At 41.8% G+C, this 20,373-nt stretch overlaps 1 protein-coding gene across 3 annotated transcripts in view; it reads right to left on the reverse strand.

Annotated features, from left to right (window-relative positions):
* Positions 1–530: 530 nt before the first annotated feature.
* The window catches only part of LOC106580556 (dedicator of cytokinesis protein 8), a 125,726-nt gene continuing 105,883 nt past the window's right edge, over positions 531–20,373 (reverse strand). For all 3 annotated transcript variants that reach the window (XM_045703289.2, XM_045703287.2, XM_045703290.2), the window contains 12 exons: positions 13,781–13,939; positions 13,547–13,647; positions 12,732–12,924; positions 12,247–12,390; positions 12,012–12,143; positions 11,650–11,784; positions 11,357–11,443; positions 10,877–11,113; positions 10,552–10,695; positions 8,931–9,037; positions 6,858–7,025; positions 531–6,469 (listed from right to left, as the gene is read on the reverse strand). In XM_045703289.2, coding sequence (XP_045559245.2) covers positions 6,418–6,469; positions 6,858–7,025; positions 8,931–9,037; positions 10,552–10,695; positions 10,877–11,113; positions 11,357–11,443; positions 11,650–11,784; positions 12,012–12,143; positions 12,247–12,390; positions 12,732–12,924; positions 13,547–13,647; positions 13,781–13,939 — 1,659 coding nt within the window. In that variant the 3' untranslated portion in view covers positions 531–6,417. The remainder of the gene's footprint in view (positions 6,470–6,857; positions 7,026–8,930; positions 9,038–10,551; positions 10,696–10,876; positions 11,114–11,356; positions 11,444–11,649; positions 11,785–12,011; positions 12,144–12,246; positions 12,391–12,731; positions 12,925–13,546; positions 13,648–13,780; positions 13,940–20,373) is intronic.

A 20,373-nucleotide genomic window follows, 5' to 3' on the forward strand; every position in this document is an offset into this window, starting at 1 on the left:
TGAGTCCTCTAGGCCTATGCTACTGTAGGTCTAATGATAACGTGATAAGTGGAGGAACAATGACCACAGGGAAGATGTAATATTTTAAGTTGAATTGCTTCAAGTGCATGACATTGATATGTGTGCATGATATTGATGTGTGTGCATGACAATGAACTAAAATCCCACATTTTCAATAAAGCACTGATAACCAGAAGAAAAACAACAAAAGGAAAAACAAGGGTTCCAGTGATTATTGGTAGACCACTGTTGCCTGTCCTTATCTCACTGTCACTTAGGCTGCGTTTACACAGGCAGCTCAATTCTGATCTTTTCTTTTCACTAATAGGTCAGAATACCAATCAGATTAGCTCTGAAAAAGATCTGATGTGATTGGTCAAAAGACCAATTAGTGGAAAAAATATCAGAATTGGGCTGCCTGTGTAAATGTAGCCTTAATGTACTACTATGCAGCTTCATTGTAACAGAACACAATAGAATGTGAATGAATGCCCATAAGTATTTAGAATCAGATTATTGAGTTTTCCCAGTAGTATTACAAAGGATTTCTTTATTGGAATGCACGAGGTTCTACAACATGACGACAACAAACAGACAAAACTAAGAGCCTGGGCAAATACTTGAAAACCTATCTTGTTCATACAGTAAACAGATTGTACGTTGGCATCCTAATACATGGTTTTTTCATACGTATTTTAACTGTATTGATATGTGCCTTGGCTTTGTCACATTCAGTCATAGTAACCACAACTGTTTCAATATTGTTATTGCCAACTAAAGTGATACTGTATATTATCTCAAATATATATTTTCATTATGAAAATTACAAAATAATTTATAATAACTGTAAACATTCATCTATTATTTATCTCTGTGTAAATACAAATATGCCACTTGGGTTTGGTTGGTGGCCTTAGTTAAGTTATACAGTACCTTTAGAAAGTATTCTCACCCTTTGACTTTTTCCATACACCATAATGTCAAAATGGAATTACGTTTTAGGACATTTTTACAAATTAATTAAAATGAAAAGCTGAAATGTCTTTAGTATTCAACCCCTTTGTTATGGCAAGCCTATATGAATTCCTAATAAGTTGCATGGACTAATAGGGTTTAACATGATTTTTTAATGACTACCTCATTGCTGTACCCCACACATTCAATTATCTGTAAAGGTCGCTCAGTCGAACAGTGAATTTCAAACACAGATTCAACCATAAGACCAGGGAGATTTTACAATGCTTTGCAAACAAGGGTACCTATTGATAGATGGGTAAAAAAATGAAAAAATAAAGATAGGATATCCCTTTGAGCATGGTGAAGTTATTAATTACACTATCAATGGTGTATCAATACACCCAGTCACTACAAAGATACAGGCGTCCTTCCTAACTCAGTTGCAAGAGGGAAAAAATCCGTTCAGAGATTCCACCATGAGGCCAATGGTGATTTTAAAACAGTTAGAGTTTAATGGCTGTGATAGGAGACAACTGAGGATGGATCAACAACATTTTAGTTACTCCACAATACTAACCTAATTGACAGAGTAAAAAGAATGAAGCCTGTACAGAATAAACATATTCCAAAACAAGGTGTTATGTTTGGGGCAAATCCAATACAACACTTTACGGAGTACCACTCTCCATTTTTTCAAGTATAGTGGTGGCTGTATCATGTTGTGGGTATGCTTGTAATCGTTAAGGACTAAGGAGTTTTCAGGATAAAAAATAAACGTAATGGAGTCCAGCACAGGCAAAATCCTAGAAAACCTGGTTCAGTCTGCTTTCCACCAGACACTGGAAGATGAATTCACCTTTCAGCAGGACAGTAACCTAAAACACAAGGCCTAATCTACACTTGAGTTGCTTACCAAGAAGACAGTGCATGTTCCTGATTGGCTGAGTTCCAGTGACTTAAATCTACTTGCCTTAAATGGTTGTCTACCAATGATCAACAACTAATTTGACAGAGCTTGAAGAATTTTGAAAAGAATAATGGGCAAATGTTGCACAATCCAGTTGTGTAAAGCTTGTAGAGACTTACCCAGAAAGACACAGCTGTAATCACTGCCAAAGGTGCTTCTGCAAAGTATTGACTCAGGGGTGTGAATACTTATGTAAGTAGATAAAGGGCTTCATTGCCAAAATCCCGAAGTATCCCTTTAAGGTCCTTGAAGGCCCAGGGAAGTGTTCTGTAAAATTCTGTATTTAATTTTCAATAAATTGGCAAAAATGTCTAAAAACATGTTTTCACTTTGTCATTATAGGGTAGGTATTGTGTGTAGATGGGTGAGATTTTTTATTTATTTAATCCATTTTGAATTCAGGCTGTAACAACAAAATGTGGAATAAGTTAAAGGGTATGACTACATTCTGAAGGCACTGTATGTACCATGACTAATTTGTGAACTCATAATAAATTAATCTCTGTGAGTATCTACACAGCCAATTATGTCTAACAAACATTTATAACAAATATAGCATCACGAGTTAACTGAACAGTGTGAGAGTTTGTAGGGTTGTACACATACGAGTGCAAGTCCAGATTCCCTTTCGCAGAGAACAGAGTAAATTATCATCAGTCATTGATCATGAGTTGGAGAACAGAGTGATTTATCATCAGTCATTGATCATGAGTTGGAGAACAGAGTGATTTATCATCAGTCATGAGCCAGAACAAAGTGATTTATCAGGACAATGACAAAAAGTAAACACACACACACACACACACACACAGTCTTGAACAGCTAACCATGTGGGGACACACAATTCTGTCATAATAAATCATACTTTCCCTAAGCCCTAAACCTAACCCGTACTCTTGCCCTAACCCTAACCCAAAAACTTAACCTTAACCCCTAACCCTAGCTCCTAGTTCTAACATTAATTCTAACCTTAACCCTAAACCCCCTAGAAATAGCATTTGACCTTGTGGGGACTAATAAAATGTCCCCAGTTGGTCAAATTTTTGTTTGTTTACTATTCTTGCGGGGATTTCTGGTCCCCACAAGAATAACTAAACACGTCCACACACACACACACTTCCCTGGGCCTGCAAGGACCTTAAAGGGATACTTTGTGATTTTGGCAATGAAGCCCTTTATCTACTTCCTCAGAGTCAGATAAACTCATGGATACCACCATTTTTATGTCTTTGCATCCAGTATGAAGGAAGCTGGAAGTAGTTTTGCGAGCAAATTCTAACTAACTAACTAGTATCTGGGTCAATGACGAGACATTTACATTTGATGTCCAAAGGCCATTAATTTAACATAAAAATATATATATAATATTAAATCACACAACTCTTACCCTTCTTTTGACCCAGAAATATTTGTGTTGCAAACTATTAAATTAAGAGAGTTAATGAGCTCTAAAGTGACAAAATATCCTTCAGTGTAACTGTCCGGGTTAACATTTGAATGACAAAAGTGTTTTTTAAACGTATAAATTCATCCTAAAAATATAAATGAACACCCATGGCATAATTGTGTTAGTGTTTGAAACAATATATAGAATAATGGGCGACATACTGTATCTAAAAAATATTTAACTTCAATAACTTTTGTCCGGACTTTTGCGCTTCATCAATGTCATTCAGTTTAACAAATGTAAAAGTTGCTAGGGAGGAAAGACTACCAGAAGTAAACAAATTGACAACAGAATTTCAGCATGCTTACAGGGAAGGACACTCAACAAGCACAGCACTTACACAAATGACTGATGATTGGCTGAGAGAAATTGATGATAAAATGATTGTGTGCGCTGTCTTGTTGGACTTCAGTGCAGCTTTTGACATTATTGATAGTCTGCTGCTGGAAAAACGTACGTGTTATGGCTTTACACCCCCTGCTATAATGTGGATAAAGAGTTACTTGTCTAACAGAACACATAGGGTGTTCTTTAATGGAAGCCTGTCAAATATAATCCAGTTAGAATCAGGAATTCCACAGGGTAGCTGTTTAGGCCCCTTCCTTTTTTCAATTTTCACTAGCGACATGCCACTGACTTTGAGTAAAGCGTGTGTCTATGTATGCGTGTCAGAGTGTCTATGTATGCGGATGACTCAACACTATACACGTTAGCTACTACAGCCACTGAAATGACTGCAACACTCAACAAAGAGCTGCAGTTAGTTTCAGAGTGGGTGGCAAGGAAGAAGTTAGATATTTATAAAATATTTATAGCATTGTATTTGGAACAAAACACTCACTAAACCCTAAACCTCAGTTAAATCTTGTAATAAATAATGTGGAAATTGAGCAAGTTGAGATGACAAAACTGCTTGGAGTAACCCTAGATTGTAAACTGTCATGGTCTAAACATATTGATGCAGTAGTAGCTAAGATGGGGAGAAGTCTGTCTATAATAAAGCGATGCTCTGCCTTCTTAAGAACACAATCAACAAGGCAGGTCCTACAGGCCCTAGTTTTGTCGCACCTTGACTACTGTTCAGTCGTGTGGTCAGGTGCCGCAGAAAAGGACAAAAAAGAACAGGGCAGCACAGCTGATCCTTGGATGTACACAGAGAGCTAATATTAATAATATGCATGTCAATCTCTCCTGGCTGAAAGTGGAGGAGAGATTTACTTCATCACTACTTTTATTTATGAGAGGTATTGACATGTTGAATGCACCGAGCTGTCTGTCTAAACTACTGGCACACAGCCCGGACACCCATGCATACCCCACAAGAGGTCTCTTCACAGTCCCCAAGTCCAGAACAGACTATGGGAGGCACACAGTACTACATAGAGCCATGACTACATGGAACTCTATTCCGCATCAAGTAACTGACGCAAGCAGTAAAATTATATATAAAAAACAGATAGAAAAACACCTTATGGAACAGAGGGGACTGTGAAACAACACAAACATTGGCACAAACATTGGCACACACGATAACATACGCACTATACATACACATGGATTTAGTACTGTAGATATGTGGTAGTAGTGGAGTAGGGGCCTGAGGGCACACAGTGTGTTGTGAAATCTGTGAATGTATTGTAATGTTTTTAAAATTGTATAAACTGCCTTAATTCTGTAGCTATTTTGTGTAGGTATCTTGAAATTGCATTTGTGTACCTGCATTGAATATACATTTACCAGTTAGAGTGTAACAATGCATAATTACAACATTAACCATCATGTAATAATCGTGCAATAACTTAATGCAACGTAAAGTGTTGCCGCAGCCTCAAATTATAGTAAAATGATTATTATTAACATTAGCAATGAAATAGTAAAACATGTTTGAGAGAGAAAGGGAGAGGGAGTTGATTTAACTTATAAACTTTGATTAAGTGTTGTCATAGTATAGCCTACTATTAACAACATTTAATGGATGCGAATCCTATTCTGTGCCAGTGTCATTCAGGGAAACAAAATATTTTCATAGAGTATAACACCAGTATTTTATATTAAAATACAATAACTTTGTTTTGTTGACTCAGAGACAAAAACAAATCTCAAAGCATGAATGAAAGATATTTTCATAGATTTTTGCATTTCTTTCAGTGTAAGGCAGGAAGTTTTTGTAAAAAACCTGCAACAAATTTTGAGTTGTACCCATGGCACATCAAATATGTGGTATTCAAAATAAAATGTCATTTTTTCGGGGTAGTTCTATTTCTGCCAGTCTAAGCATGGATATTTAACCTTGTGATTATGAAAAATGGACCAAAAAATGTAGCAAATAAAAAACACTTTACTAGGGTACATTCATATGAATCACAATAAAAATGAATTATTGGCTTTATTCTTGAATATAACTAATATGGGCATAGGTGACACTCCAATTAACATAAAAAAGCCTTTTAGGGAATTGTAATTGCTGTTTTATTTTTTTGCTACTTTGAAAACCTTATACGTCTTTGACCTATCTACTAGCATGCCAACAGTTACCAAAGACTTCCAGTCATTGCGCTAACGCTAGTTGGCAATTGAACTAACGCTAGTTAGCAACTTCCTTCAAGCTGCACACAGAGGCATAAAAATGGTATCCACAAGTTCATCTGACTCTGGGGAAGTAGATAAAGGGCTTCATTGCCAACATCCTGAAGTATCCCTTTAACGTGGGACTTGTACTCGTCTTTCTCAAACCCACAGTTGTTTGCAGCATCGTTAGGACGAGCAGTAATCATAGAACTCAAGAGAACTAGCAATGCTGTGTTATTGATTCAGATATTATTGTAAGTCCCCCGTGTAATCATGTGTACAGTACTGCTCTTCCATGGTGAATGAGGACTGCTAGCGCCCTTCTGCTCTCCCTCTTCTCTACTGCTCTTCCATGGTGAATGAGGACTGCTAGCTCCATTCTGTTCTCCCTCTTCTCTTTGCCACCTTTTCTACTTTTACAGCATCCTTTCTTCTCTGGCCTCTGGAGCATTCCCTCAGATAAGTCTGTCTGGCCGTCTCAGGAGTTTTCCTCCAGTGCTCTGTGGAAACTGAGCCGTTTGACGGAATCCCTTTGGATGGGACAGCAGAGAAGGTGAGGAGGAGGTGGAGAGAGGAGGAGAGGAAACTATTCAATTAGATTTGCATGGGGGCATAGGCAACATGAAAATACAACACAGCAGCTGTCAGATTCTTTCAGATGACATAAGCAAGCAGGACTGTTAATAGGATTAACATTAAACTAAAATGAACATTCTTATTAAACATATTCAGGTATCAGTGGTGTTCCAAATGGAACTATTTTCCGTATATACAGTAGTGCACTACCTTGGACCAGGGCCATAGTGGTATAGGGAATGGGGTGCCATTTGGGACGTAACCTAAACCTCCTCCGTTTCCAAACATTTCCCCTCACATTTGGGCCCGAATGGACTCAGCCCTACATTGATGATCCGTTACCTGTTCTCCAGGCGTGGCTTGATGGGTTTGTAGAGCTCGGGTATCTTCCTCTCCAGCATGGGCCGCAGGTTCTCTCTCAGACGGTTGTAGTTCTTCTTCAACTCCTGCTGGTACTCCTTCTGATCCAACGTGATCAGGTGTTTGTTCTTCTCCACAGCCTCGCCACACCTACAGAGGAACAAGGGGGGGAAAAACATAGGATGTGTCCCAAATGGAACCCTATTCCCTATATACAGTAGACCAGGGTCCATAAAGTAGTGCACTATATACACTGTAGGGAATATGGTACCATTTGGGATATAACCATACGGTGGGCTGTGTCTCAAGTCTTCAATGACTTCCTCTCCTCACCTTCATCACTCAACACTGACCTGATATTACTTTTCAATCACCTTCATGAGGATGTTCATGCATCCATTTCATTTCCTTCTTTTCTTTTCTTTTCTTTTCATGGATTTCAGTTCATTTCCTGAATGAACTATGTGACCGACATGGATTTGTCCCCAAATCAGTTCACATTGGCATTTAATAATTGTTTCACCTTATTAAACAACCTGTGTCTCCACCTGTATTAGATGTTCACTCTTTCTCTGAGCCTTGCTTCCTTTTTTAGTACAAGATTGCTCAAGGAAGGAAAGTGTCTCTTGTAGTACTGTGCTGAGAGTGGCAGGGAGTATAGTGATCCGTGCCCAAACACAGTACCCTGGGGTTGAACCTCATTTCAGAGGACAGGTACGGTACAGGGTCTGGTCTGCCTGCAGTCACAATTACAACATGCATAATGGATGACAGACAAATGAGGCAGAAGAAAATGGAAAGACAAGGATGCTTAAAAAACACATGGTTGCACTTATCGCTCCCCTTTTAATGCAAGTAATATGACAAATGTAATCTAACAGAATACAGTAAATGCATAGGGACTGCTGGAAAAAAGGGGTCTGGGGAAAAAATAGCATTTCACTTCCCCCCAAAAAAACCTCCAATCAGTTGATGTGTTGCTACTAGCTAGCCATCGTCCTTCCAGCCCAAATAGCAGCTTGAGAAGTGGATTCTTGGAATATAACGAGCTCGCGCAAACTTGCATGGATTATGGAAGAAAATAAACGTTTCTGAAATGACGATAAATATTTGCTGGCCTGCTTGCAGCAATCAACATAGCTGGAATGAGACATGAGGGTTCCCAAATGAAAGCCACCTTTTCGGAGGCAAACGATACGAGACACACATACACACTTGCACAGAGACACAAAGACACACTCCCTGGACCAAATCACCATAGTCCCTGCCTCATCCGTTTAGACGGTTGGTTTAAATTATGTTTAAAATATTCAAACTAAAATGAAAGTCCCCAGGGAACAATAAAGCTTTTCTGTTCCACGCAGCTGAGTGATATTAAAGGGGAAACAAGTTAATACGCCTGTCCTGTTGTTGTATTAAATCACGTCTAGCTTCCTTCAGTATCACCTAGGAATGTATTCCAGTAATAACACATTACCAAGACAGATGGTGTGGGTACATACATAGCTGGTTTTACTGTCATTTGCTTGCTTTTCCATGTCCACCATTTTTATTATTATAATTTTTATTTATTTAATGAATCTTTATTTAACTCGGGAAAATCAGTTAAGAACAAATTCTTTTTTACAATCACGGCCTACACCGACAACGCTGGGCCAATTGTGGCTGGTTGTGATACAGCCTGGATTCGAACCAGGCTGTCTATAGTGACACCTCTAGCACTGAGATGCAGTGCCTTAGACCACTGCGCCACTCGGGAGCCCAATAGTACCATGCAACAGTACTAATATATATGGTGTCCATACTTCAAGCCACCACTAAAACAATTTCAAACCATTAATGCCAGAAATATATATTCCACCACAAAATGTACTATTGCCGGCATTGAAAATCATTGGACACTTTGGGGAAAAGATAGAGAATTGAACTGCACCCAAAGCAAGTGTCAGAGCGAGATCAAAAGTGAGAGCACAAAGTGTAAGTTTAATGTGTTTCTCATCACTGGCTGGTAGGCGTGCCATGCAGTGGCACGGTGGTGTTGGGTTTGGCTCTCACCTCATGATGAACTCTTTGAAACACAGGCGCAGTTTGTTGTGGTGACGGAAGAGCTTGGGGTCTGCTGGGATCTCATTCAGAAAGACCTGGGCCACCTCCAATGGTCCCTACACACACACATGCACCCCACACACACACACACACACGCACACGGAGGGAGAGCGTGAAGGATGGAAGGAAAGGAGGAAGATGGTATAAGAAAGGAAGAAAGAGTGTGAGCATGTGAATGATGAATGCCTCACTTTCATTAGAGGAAACTTCATTAGAGGAAAGGACTTCCTAACTGAATACTCAGTAATGACTTTCATTAGAGGAAAGGACTTCCTAACTGAATACTCAGTAATGACTTTCATTAGAGGAAAGGACTTCCTAACTGAATACTCAGTAATGACTTTCATTAGAGGAAAGGACTTCCTAACTGAATACTCAGTAATGACTTTCATTAGAGGAAAGGACTTCCTAACTGAATACTCAGTAATGACTTTCATTAGAGGAAAGGACTTCCTAACTGAATACTCAGTAATGACTTTCATTAGAGGAAAGGACTTCCTAACTGAATACTCAGTAATGACTTTCATTAGAGGAAAGGACTTCCTAACTGAATACTCAGTAATGACTTTCATTAGAGGAAAGGACTTCCTAACTGAATACTCAGTAATGAATGCGTTCCAAACGGCCCCCTATTCCATAGATAGTGGACTTCTTTTGACCAGAGCCCATTACATAAGGAATATGTTGCCATATGATATGCAGCCAAAGTGTTCAGCCAGGACATAAGGAAGAGATCAGATGAAGGAGACCCTGATTAGCCTGATCGCTGTGTGGCTAATGTCACCACTAACCCTGCCTACAAGCAGCCATTTGGCTCCCATTCATTCCCTCTCTGGGATCGTGTTATCCTAACTTATATTTATCATGAAACCACAGCACGCTCACATGGCCAGGCATTAGAATGCTCATCGGAGTTCATTCGCAAACATATGTGCTAGACTAGGGCCTGGAGAGACGGACGGACAGAGGGGAGCCATCCCTCTCTAGTGATTAGGCCCAGGACTGTGTTTGTTTATGGACAGCATGAACATTAAGGTTGTGTATACAGTCAGCAGGTGAAAGCAGGGGTTGCTGTCAGAATAGACTATACAAAAGAGAGCTGGGGCCTGATGTAACTACATCATTACTTTAGCGTTTAGCCAACGTTTGACGGGAGCTGTAAGCCATCAGATCAAAGGGTTTCAGTGTTTTGCGCAGACATGAAAGAAGAGGTTGTGAATGAAGGTTTTAACAGAATCAGCCGAGGCACTGTACAGACGATGTTATGGTTGAACTGGACTCTTTGATGTATCATGTCTCCCAACTGCTCTTTATCATCAAGTTACTTACTAACTTCCTAGATTGGATGTTTCCTCGAGGTTAGTGATGAGGATTCAGGAGAATACAACTCACACCTACGAGATACACTATGCAATCACTTCAGTTGGCTTTTCACACTTGTTTTGCCTGTTCATTTGATGTGTGGAGTCAATGAGTAACTATCAAATCAGTAATGCTAATGTTAAAAATGCCAGGGGGGGGGGGCAGAAAAATGTATTTATTTGGGGTCAGGACAGGTGGCTGGAGGTACCTGGTTGACGGTGGCTCCCACAGAGCCCTGTAGAAGCATCTGGAGCATCTTAGCATCTGGCTGCTCCCTGTGTGTGGCTACCGCTAACTCCCTGGTCTTCTTCTGCATGTCCTCGATGGCCACCTCAATGGGAGTCAGGTCAAACTTGAGGATGGGAGGATGAGAAGGAAGGAGAGGCAAAGAAAGTGAAAGGTACAAGTTAGATTTGGAAAGATAAAAAAATATATATATGTCTAATTGGCTAAGAGACATTAACGATCAAAAAGCAAAGATGAACCCAATATTGAAAAGCCGTGTCTAAATAGGCTTTGTTCTAACAGCATACCTCCTCTTTCTGGATGACGTTGATGCGTGTCTTGATGTAGGGGAAGGTGTGCATGGTGGTGAGGATGGTCTTCCTCTTGTACTGCTCGTTGAGCTCACCGCGCGGCCGCCCCGCCTTTGTGAAGGGCGTGGTGTACATGAAGCGACGCAAGTTGAAGTTCTTCTCAAAGTTGGTCAGGCGGTCTTTCATCTCATAGTCATCAAAGAAGGGCTCCACGTAGGTGATCTGTATGTAGGCCTGTGGGAGGGAGAGAGAGAGAGGGAGAGAGAGAGTGAAGGGAGGGGAGGAGAATGAGAGAAAAAGCGAGTGAGGGGGATAAAAGTAGAGATGCATCTAGTTGTTTGTGAATGTTCCTCTCAATAATTTGACATATTCACAAACAACTAGTTGCATCTCTACTTTTATGTGAGTCAGAAGGTAGTGAAAAGGGACACAGCAGGAACACAGGATGGTTTGGTGGTGTACTGTCATATAATGTACCTTGTTAGCATCCAGTTTGCTTCTGTCTATGTCTTTGGAGTCTTTGATCATCTCCAGGGCATCGCCAAAACACTGACTGTAGAAGTTCTACAACACAAATAGACGCAGTACTCCTATGAATAGATGCAGTACTCCTATGAATAGATGCAGTACTCCTATGAATAAATGCAGTACTCGTGAATAGATGCAGTATTCATATGAATAGATGCAGTTTTTATATCCATGCAGTAAAAGCATGCACACACGCACACACAGACACACATGCACACAGACAAAAGCTCTCTCTCAGTTACCTCCAGTCTGTGGGATATCTCTGGCAGGTGGGTGATCGCTGGCTCCTTGTAAACAAACTCCTGTTCGTCCAGGTCTCCAAACTTGGCCCCATAAAAACCCACGCGGAAATACGTCCCAAACATCCTCTTATGGCCCTGGGATGATGACAAACACGTGAAAGCGACTCAGCATTGTAACATTTTATACAAAAAATAATAATTAACATCCAACTGAAGGAAATAGGTAAACAGCTTTCCTCCAAACACAGCACATCGACGTCCAATTCTAATCGGAAGCATTTCACTATAATTGTAAGTACTTCATATGTATCGTGATTGTAATCCCTTCATATACAGTAGTCCACGCTGATTTCTGTCTGTACCTTCTGAATGATGTTGTCAAAGGCTCTCTGGAGTTTCTCATGAGTGGAGACCAGCTCCCGGAAATCTCTGTGAGCCTCCAGAACAGGCATAATGATCTTATACACTTCATTCACTGTCTCATACAGACCACCCTGAAAACAAAGCAACAACACACTATTATCACCATTGTTGTGTGTCTTTATGCGAGTGCAGCAGTACCATTGTTTAGGATCCGCTTTTGTTTGTTTGTCTTACGTTGCAGAAGAGTTGTGCAGCCTGCTTCAGTAGGCCCACCAGACCACTGGTGGTGAAGTATTGTCCTGAACAGACACCGTCCTCATCTGGGGACAGGATGTCATCTGATACCGCTGACTCCTCCAGCACGTTGGGAGAGATGTTCTATAGAAGCAACCAACCAATCAGACTCATCCGGCATGTTACAAATGGGAATCAATCAATTAATCAATCAGGTATTACTGACAGCTTTGTTTTTCACAAAAAAACAAAGTCATGAAGTGATTAACCAAGACAGCAACCAAACAATGAAACATTACATTGAGTATACAGCTCCCCTTCATGGCAACAGTCAACAGACCATAATCAATAGGGGGGGGGGGGGGGGGGGGGGTGTGTGTGTGTGTGTGTGTGTGTGTGTGTGTGTGTGTGTGTGTGTGTGTGTGTGTGTGTGTGTGTGTGTGTGTGTGTGTGTGTGTGTGTGTGTGTACAGTCTAGGTACCCACCTGAAAGGTGACGCTGCCCACAGGTAGGTATTTGTGGTCCTCCAGCATGCTGAGATATTCAGCCACCAGGGCTGCAGCATGGACCAGACACATGGCCGACTCGGTAAAACACTTCCTGTTCTTGTGTTTTTCCGCCATGTTCTGCAACCAGGTCAACCTCAGGTCAGGAGACGTCTGATAACCCTTCGCTATCCTGGAGACAGAAGGAGGGAGAGGTGGAGTGATGCTGAAATCCAAACCAACCCCAGTACTCCAGCTCTTAGTTCCTCCTGTAGATCTGGGACTGTATTCATAAAACTTCTCAGAGAAGAAATGCTGATCTAGGATCAATTTTCCCTTTTAGATTGTAATGAATGGACGGTGGGACCTGATCCTAGGTTAGACGCTTTGTGTATATGGGTCCTGTAATCAGCTATAATAATGTATTCTCCTTGCATCCTGTGAGGCTGGGAGGTCAGTGAGTGAAGTGAGGGAATGGTTTGGGGTGAGGGAAGCATTTGAGGAGGGCTGGGAGTCCGTTTTAGGTAGCATAATGTAAATTCAAAACCTTTTACAGATGCCTGGCTTATGCAGAATGAAAAACAAGAATGTATCTGTAGACATGCAGAATGTAAGCAGATGACACATGCACAGAGAGTCTGCATTCACACCCACACAAACTCTATGGATTTACATACACAAACGCAGATCTCTGTCGCAGACTGCTACCACATGGTTTCCATAGTGAGGAACAAACAGAGAAGAAACCAATCCACAAAGAAATGAATAGGAACCAGGAGAAAAACATACACAGAGCCCTACAGCAGGAGTAGTACCTGTACATGAGGTCCATGAGCATCTCTGGGTCTTCCTGGAACTCTCTCATCTTCACCGTGTCTGACAGGATACTGTTTAAGTTCCTCAGCAGCTCATCCACCTACACGCACACAATAACACTAGGGTTGATACCAACGTGTTGTGTGTGTGTGTGTGTGTGTGTGTGTGTGTGTGTGTGTGTGTGTGTGTGTGTGTGTGTGTGTGTGTGTGTGTGTGTGTGTGTGTGTGTGTACCTGTGAGGGCAGCGGTGTGTTCTGCATCTCTGTGTCCTCCTCTGCATAGGCCAGTATGGTGCGTAGGGACCTGCGGAGGTACTCCTCATGGAAGTCCTCGGACTTCCCCACCAGAGAGGCTAGAGACATAGTCACCTGCATCTTCACCCGGGAGAAGTTCTACACAGCACAGAGAGAGAGAGAGGGAGGGACAGGGGCATGAGTATCTGGGGTTAGGTGGGACCTAGACTACGTCCCAAATAGCACGCCATTACATACATAGCGCAGTACTTTTAAAAATGGCACATAGGGCTCCGTGTTCATCTCTGTAGACAGGGATTTGACAGGGAGGAGGCCTATACTCATAATCAGGGCTTGGAGTGGAGGGACACTAACACAGGCTGGCTGTATTAATAAAAAGCTAACTATAAAAAGCATTTATTAAAGAATGATATGACATTGCTCAGTCGTGTATTGGCTAATAAAGTAGACTTTAGGGTTGTCAATATTCCCATTTAAGTCGGTCTACTTGTCTAGGTCTGTCTCCCTCTGCCTTATTCTCTGAACCTCTCTCTCTGTCCCTTTCTTTGAATCTCCCTTGCTCTCCTTCTCCTTCTCCCTCTGCCTCCTTCTCTGAATCTCTCTCTCGCTGTCTCTTTCTCCGTATCTCTGAATCTCTCTCTGTCTCCTTCACCCTCTGCCTCCTTCTCTGAATCTCTCTCTCGCTGTCTCTTTCTCCGTATCTCTGAATCTCTCTCTGTCTCCTTCACCCTCTGCCTCCTTCTCTGAATCTCTCTCTCGCTGTCTCTTTCTCCGTATCTCTGAATCTCTCTCTGTCTCCTTCACCCTCTGACTCTATCTGAATCTCTGTCTCCCTCTCCCTCTGCCGCTCTCTGAATCTCTCTCTCCCTCTCGGTCTCCTTCTCCCTCTGCCTCTCTGAATCGCTCTCGCTGTCTCTGTCTCCTTTTCACTATGCATCTCTGTCTCTTTCTCCTTATCATGTTCTTTCTCAGTCAGTCCAGTTGTTGCTGAGGGGGGGGGGGGGGGTCACAGAGTTTCCTCCAGGTAATGGAAGGCTTAGCGCTGACATGGTTGTGTGTGTGTGTGTGTGTGTGTGTGTGTGTGTGTGTGTGTGTGTGTGTGTGTGTGTGTGTGTGTGTGTGTGTGTGTGTGCGTGTGCGTGTATATAACCCCATCCATCTCTGCCATCATCAGCAAAGCGAGAAATTATCTCCCATTAGCTGAGACATAATCACCTATGGATCATCTCTACGGCCCCATTCTGTTAAACCGAGTGTGGCGCCAGGCCTGATACGTTTTGTGTGTGTGTGTGTGTGTGTTCCCTGTGCTGGGGTCACTATCACTGAGTGATGCTGTTATTCCTTCTTGTTTCTTTCCATCCTTCTCTCTGCCTTTCTCTTACCTACAACCAGGTTTCCGTCCAACCTTCTTATGCCGGATAAAAAAAATGTCAAGACAGGCCTGATGGAAACAGTAAATGTGTCGGTAAATGTTCAAAATGTGGACAAAACAAAATACCCTAGACAAGGTGAGTCTTTTTCGGTCTGTAAAATTAATCATGTGTGAAATGGCGGTGGAAACGCTTTGATGTGCAAATCTCTCCCGCACTACCCTCCCTCCCTCTCACCCTACCCCTCCCTCACTCCCGCCCTACCCCTCCCTCTCACCCTACCCCTCCCTCTATCTACATCTCGCTACCTCCCACCCCTTCTCTCCCTCCCTATGGGAAACATATTTACATTGGAAAAGCAACTGAAATAAACAAATCAACAAAAGTGAGAAGAAACAAAATACAATTTTACAGTAAACATTGCACTCATAAAGGTTTCATGAGGATAAAGTATGTTATCAGCTAAAAAACATAACAGATACATATGGGTTGTATTTACAATGTTGTTTGTGCTCCACTGGTTGCCCTGTTTTCATGACAACTGGTCACAAATCTTGCTGCTGTGATTTGCACATTGTGGTATTTTATCTAACAGATATGGGAGTAAATCAATGTTTGATTTGTTTTCAAATTCTTTCTAGGTCAGTGTGATCTATGGAAAAAATGTGTGGTCATACCTTTGGCAGGAGGTAAGGAATTGCAGCCCAGTTTTCACCTAATTTTGTGGGCAGTGGGCACATAAACGTTCTTCTCTCGAGAGCCAGGTCTGCCTCTCTCAATAGCAAGGCTATGCTCACTGAGTCTGTACATAGTGAAGGATTATCTTAATTTTGGGTCTGTCACAGTGGTCATGTATTCTACTACTGTGTATTCTCTGTGAATTCTCTGATGGGCCGCCCCCAGGTGGTGAAGGTAGGAAACAACATCTCCACTTCGCTGATCCTCGACAGTGGGGCCCCACAAGGATGCGTGCTCAGCCCCCTCCTGTACTCCCTGTTCACCCATGACTGCGTGGCCATGCACGCCTCCAACTCAATCATCAAGTTTGCAGACGACACAACAGTAGTAATCCTGGTTACCAACAAGGACGAGACAGCCTACAGGGAGGAGGTGAGGGCCCTGGGAGTGTTGTGCATGGGCAATAACCTCTCACTCAACGTCAACAAAACAAAGGAGTTGATCGTGGACTACAGGAAACAGCAGAGGGAGCACCACATATCCACATCGACGGGACTGCAGTGGAGAAGGTGGAAAGCGTGAAGTTCCTCGGCGTACACATCACTGACAAACTGAAATGGTCCACCCACACAGACTGTGGTGAAGAAGGCGCAACAATGCCTCTTCAACCTCAAGAGACTGAAGAAATGTGGCTAAAACCCTCAAACTTTTACAGATGCAAAATTGAGAGCATCCTGTTGGGTTGTATCACCGCCTGGTATGGCAACTGCACCACCTGCAACTGCAGGGCTCTCCAGAGGGAAGTGGGGTTTGCCCAATGCATCACCGGGGACAAGCTACCTGCCCTCCAGGACACCTACAGCACCCGATGTCACACGAAGGACAAAAAGATTATCAAGGACAACAACCACCCGAGCCACTGCCTGTTCACCCCTCTATCATCCAGAAGGCGAGGTCAGTACAGGTGCATCAAAGCTGGGATCGAGAGATTGAAAAACAGCTTCTATCAAGGCCATCAGACTGTTAAACAGCCATCACTAGCACAGCGGACACTGCACTATATACATACACTTGAAATCACAGGCCATAATGGAACATTAGTCACTTTAATAATGTTTACATATTTTGCATTACTCAGTATATACTGTATTCTATCCTATTCTACTGTATCTTAGTCTATGCCAGTCTGACATTGCTCGTCTATATATTTATATATTCTGAATTCCATTCCTTTACTTTAGATTGTGTGTCTTGTTAGATATCTGTGGAGTCTGTGTTTGTGAACAGAACCCCAAAACCAGCTGGCTGAGGGGACTCTTCTCTCGGTTCATCTCTCTGTAGGTGAGGGCTTTGCGGTGTAATGTGTGGGCATCGCTTCCTTTTAGGTGGTTGTAGAATTTTACAGCTCTTTTTGGGATTTTGATTAGCGGGTCTAGTCCTAAATCTCCTCTGCATGCATTGTTTGGGGTTTGCATCGTACAGGAAGGATATTTTGTCAGAATTCTGCATGCAGAGTCTCAATTGGGTTTTATGAATTATTGGTTGGTGAGTGGACCCCAGACCTCACAACCATAAAGGACAATGGGTTCTATAACTGATTTAAGTACTTTTAGCTAGATCCTAATTGGGATGTCAAGTTTTATGTTCCTTTTGATGGCATAGAATGTGCATTTGTTGTCCTGGCAACTGGACCCATTTTGGAACACCATTATTTTTGTCTTACTGAGATTTAGCGTCATGGCCCAAATCTGACAGAATCTGTGCAGAAGATCTAGGTGCTGCTGTAGGCCCGCCTTGGATGGGGACAGAAGCAACAGATCATCTGCAAACAGTAGACATTTGACTTCAGAATGTAGTATGGTGAGGCTGGGTGCTGCAGACTGTTCTAGTGCCCTAGCCAATTAATTGATATACAGCTGAAGTCGGAAGTTTACATACACTTAGGTTGGAGTCATTAAAACTCGTTTTTCAACCACTCCACAAATTTCTTGTTAACAAACTATAGTTTTCCAAGTCGGTTAGGACATCTACTTTGTCCATGACACAAGTAATTTTTCCAACAATTGTTTACAGACAGATTATTTTACTTATTATTCACTGTATCACAATTCCAGTAGATCAGAAGTTTACATACACTAAGTTGACTGTGCCTTTAAACAGCTTGCAATATTCCATAAAATGATGTCATGGCTTTAGAAGCTTCTGATAGGCTAATTGACATAATTTGAGTCAATTGGAGGTGTACCTGTGGATGTATTTCAAGGCCTACCTTCAAACTCAGTGTCTCTTTGCTTGACATCATGGGAAAATCAAAAGAAATCAGCCAAGACCTCAGAAAATAAATTGTAGACCTCCACAAGTCTGGTTCATCCTTGGGAGCAATTTCCAAACGCCTGAAGGTACCAGGTTCATCAGGTTCATCTGTACAAACAATAGTACGCAAGTATAAACACCATGGGACGACGCAGCCGTGATACCGCTCAGGAAGGAGACTCGTTCTGTCTCCTAGAGATGAATGTACTTTGGTGCGAAAAGTGTAAATCAATCTCAGAACAACAGCAAAGGACCTTGTGAAGATGCTGGAGAAATCAGGTACAAAAGTATATATATCCACAGTAAAACGAGTCCTATATCGACATTACCTTAAAGGCCGCTCAGCAATGAAGAAGCTACTGCTCCAAAACCACCATAAAAAAGCCAGACTATGGATTGCAACTGCACATGGGGGGACAAAGATCGTACTTTTTGGAGAAATGTCCTCTGGTCTGATGAAACAAAAATAGAACTGTTTGGCCATAATGACCATCGTTATGTTTGGAGGAAAAAGGGGGAGGCTTGCAAGCCAAAGAACACCATCCCAACCGTGAAGCATGGAGAGGGCAGCATCATGTTGTGGGGGTGCTTTGCTGCAGGAGGGACTGGTGCACTTCACAAAATAGATGGCATCATGAGGGAGGGAAATTATGTGGATATATTGAAGCAACATCTCAAGGCATCAGTCAGGAAGTTAAAGCTTGGTCGCAAATGGGTCTTCCAAATGGACAATGACCCCAAGCATACTTCCAAAGTTGTGGCAAAATGGCTTAAGGACAACAAAGTCAAGGTATTGGAGTGGCCATCACAAAGCCCTGACCTCAATCCTATAAAAAAATTGTGGGCAGAACTGAAAAAGCCTGTGCGAGCAAGGAGGCCTACAAACCTGACTCAGTTACACCAGCTCTGTCAGGAGGAATGGGCAAAAATTCACCCAACTTATTGTGGGAAGCTTGTGGAAGGCTACCCGAAACGTTTGACACAAGTTAAACATTTTAAAGGCAATACTACCAAATATTAATTGACTGTATGTAAACTTCTGACCCACTGGGAATGTGATGAAAGAAATAAAAGCTGAAATAAATTCTCTCTACTATATTACTCTTACATTTCACATTGTTAAAATAAAAAGTGGTGATCCTAACTGACCTTAGACAGGGAATTTTTACTAGGATTAAATGTCAGGAATTGTGAAAAACTGAGTTTAAATGTATTTGGCTAAGGTGTATGTAAACTTCCGACTTCAACTGTACATGTTGAAGAGGGTGGGGCTCAAGGTGCTTCCCATCCTCACCCCACTCCTCTGAGGAAAGACATATGTGTGTTTATTGCCAATTTTAACTGCACACTTGTTGTGTTCTTTGATTTTATAATATTGTATGTTATCCCCGAACAATGCTTTCCATCAATTTGTATAGCAGACCCTCATGCCAAATTGAGTCAAAAGCTTTTTTGAAATAAAAAAAGCATGAGAAGACTGCTTTGTTTTGTTTATCAATTAGGGTGTGCAGGGTTTACACGTGGTCTGTCATACGATATGCTGGTAAGAAGACAATTTGACATTTGCTCAGGACATTGTGTTCACTGAGGAAATGTTGGAGTCTGCAACGCTTACTTACAAGCCCTTAACCAACAATGCAGTTCAAGAAATAGAGTTAAGAAAATATTAGAAGTAAAAAATAAAATAAAAACAGTATCACAAAAAAAAGATAATAATGAGGCTATATACAGGGGTTACCGGTACCGAGTAAACGTGTGGGGGTCTACAACTGTTGTATTCGGTGTACGTGACCATTTAAAAAAAAAAGCTGATACTGCAGAGGATTTTTCCAAGGTTACTGTCGACGTATATTCCACAGTAATTATTGGGGTGAAAATTGTGTCCACTTTTGTGGATTGTGGGGATCAGACCTTGTTTCCAAATATTGGGGAAGATGCTAGAGCTGAGGATAACATCGAAGAGTTTAAGAATAGCCATTTTGAATTTGTGGTCTGCCTATTTTATGCATTTTTCAATTAGTATACCATCAACATTACAGGCCTTTTGATAAAGTAGTCTATAGTACCACTGCCAAGGGATGGGCTGTAGGTGTACCTACCATAGGATTCCCCTCGAAGCCTACCACTGACTATGTACAAACCCAGCATGCGACAGAGCTGAGTTGTGACTCATTTTTGTTGGTTGTTTTGTCGTAGTTGTGTCTAGGGGGG

Source organism: Salmo salar, chromosome 20, assembly GCF_965601325.2.
Source record: "Salmo salar chromosome 20, fSalSal1, whole genome shotgun sequence".
In the NCBI taxonomy this organism is placed as follows: domain Eukaryota; kingdom Metazoa; phylum Chordata; class Actinopteri; order Salmoniformes; family Salmonidae; genus Salmo; species Salmo salar.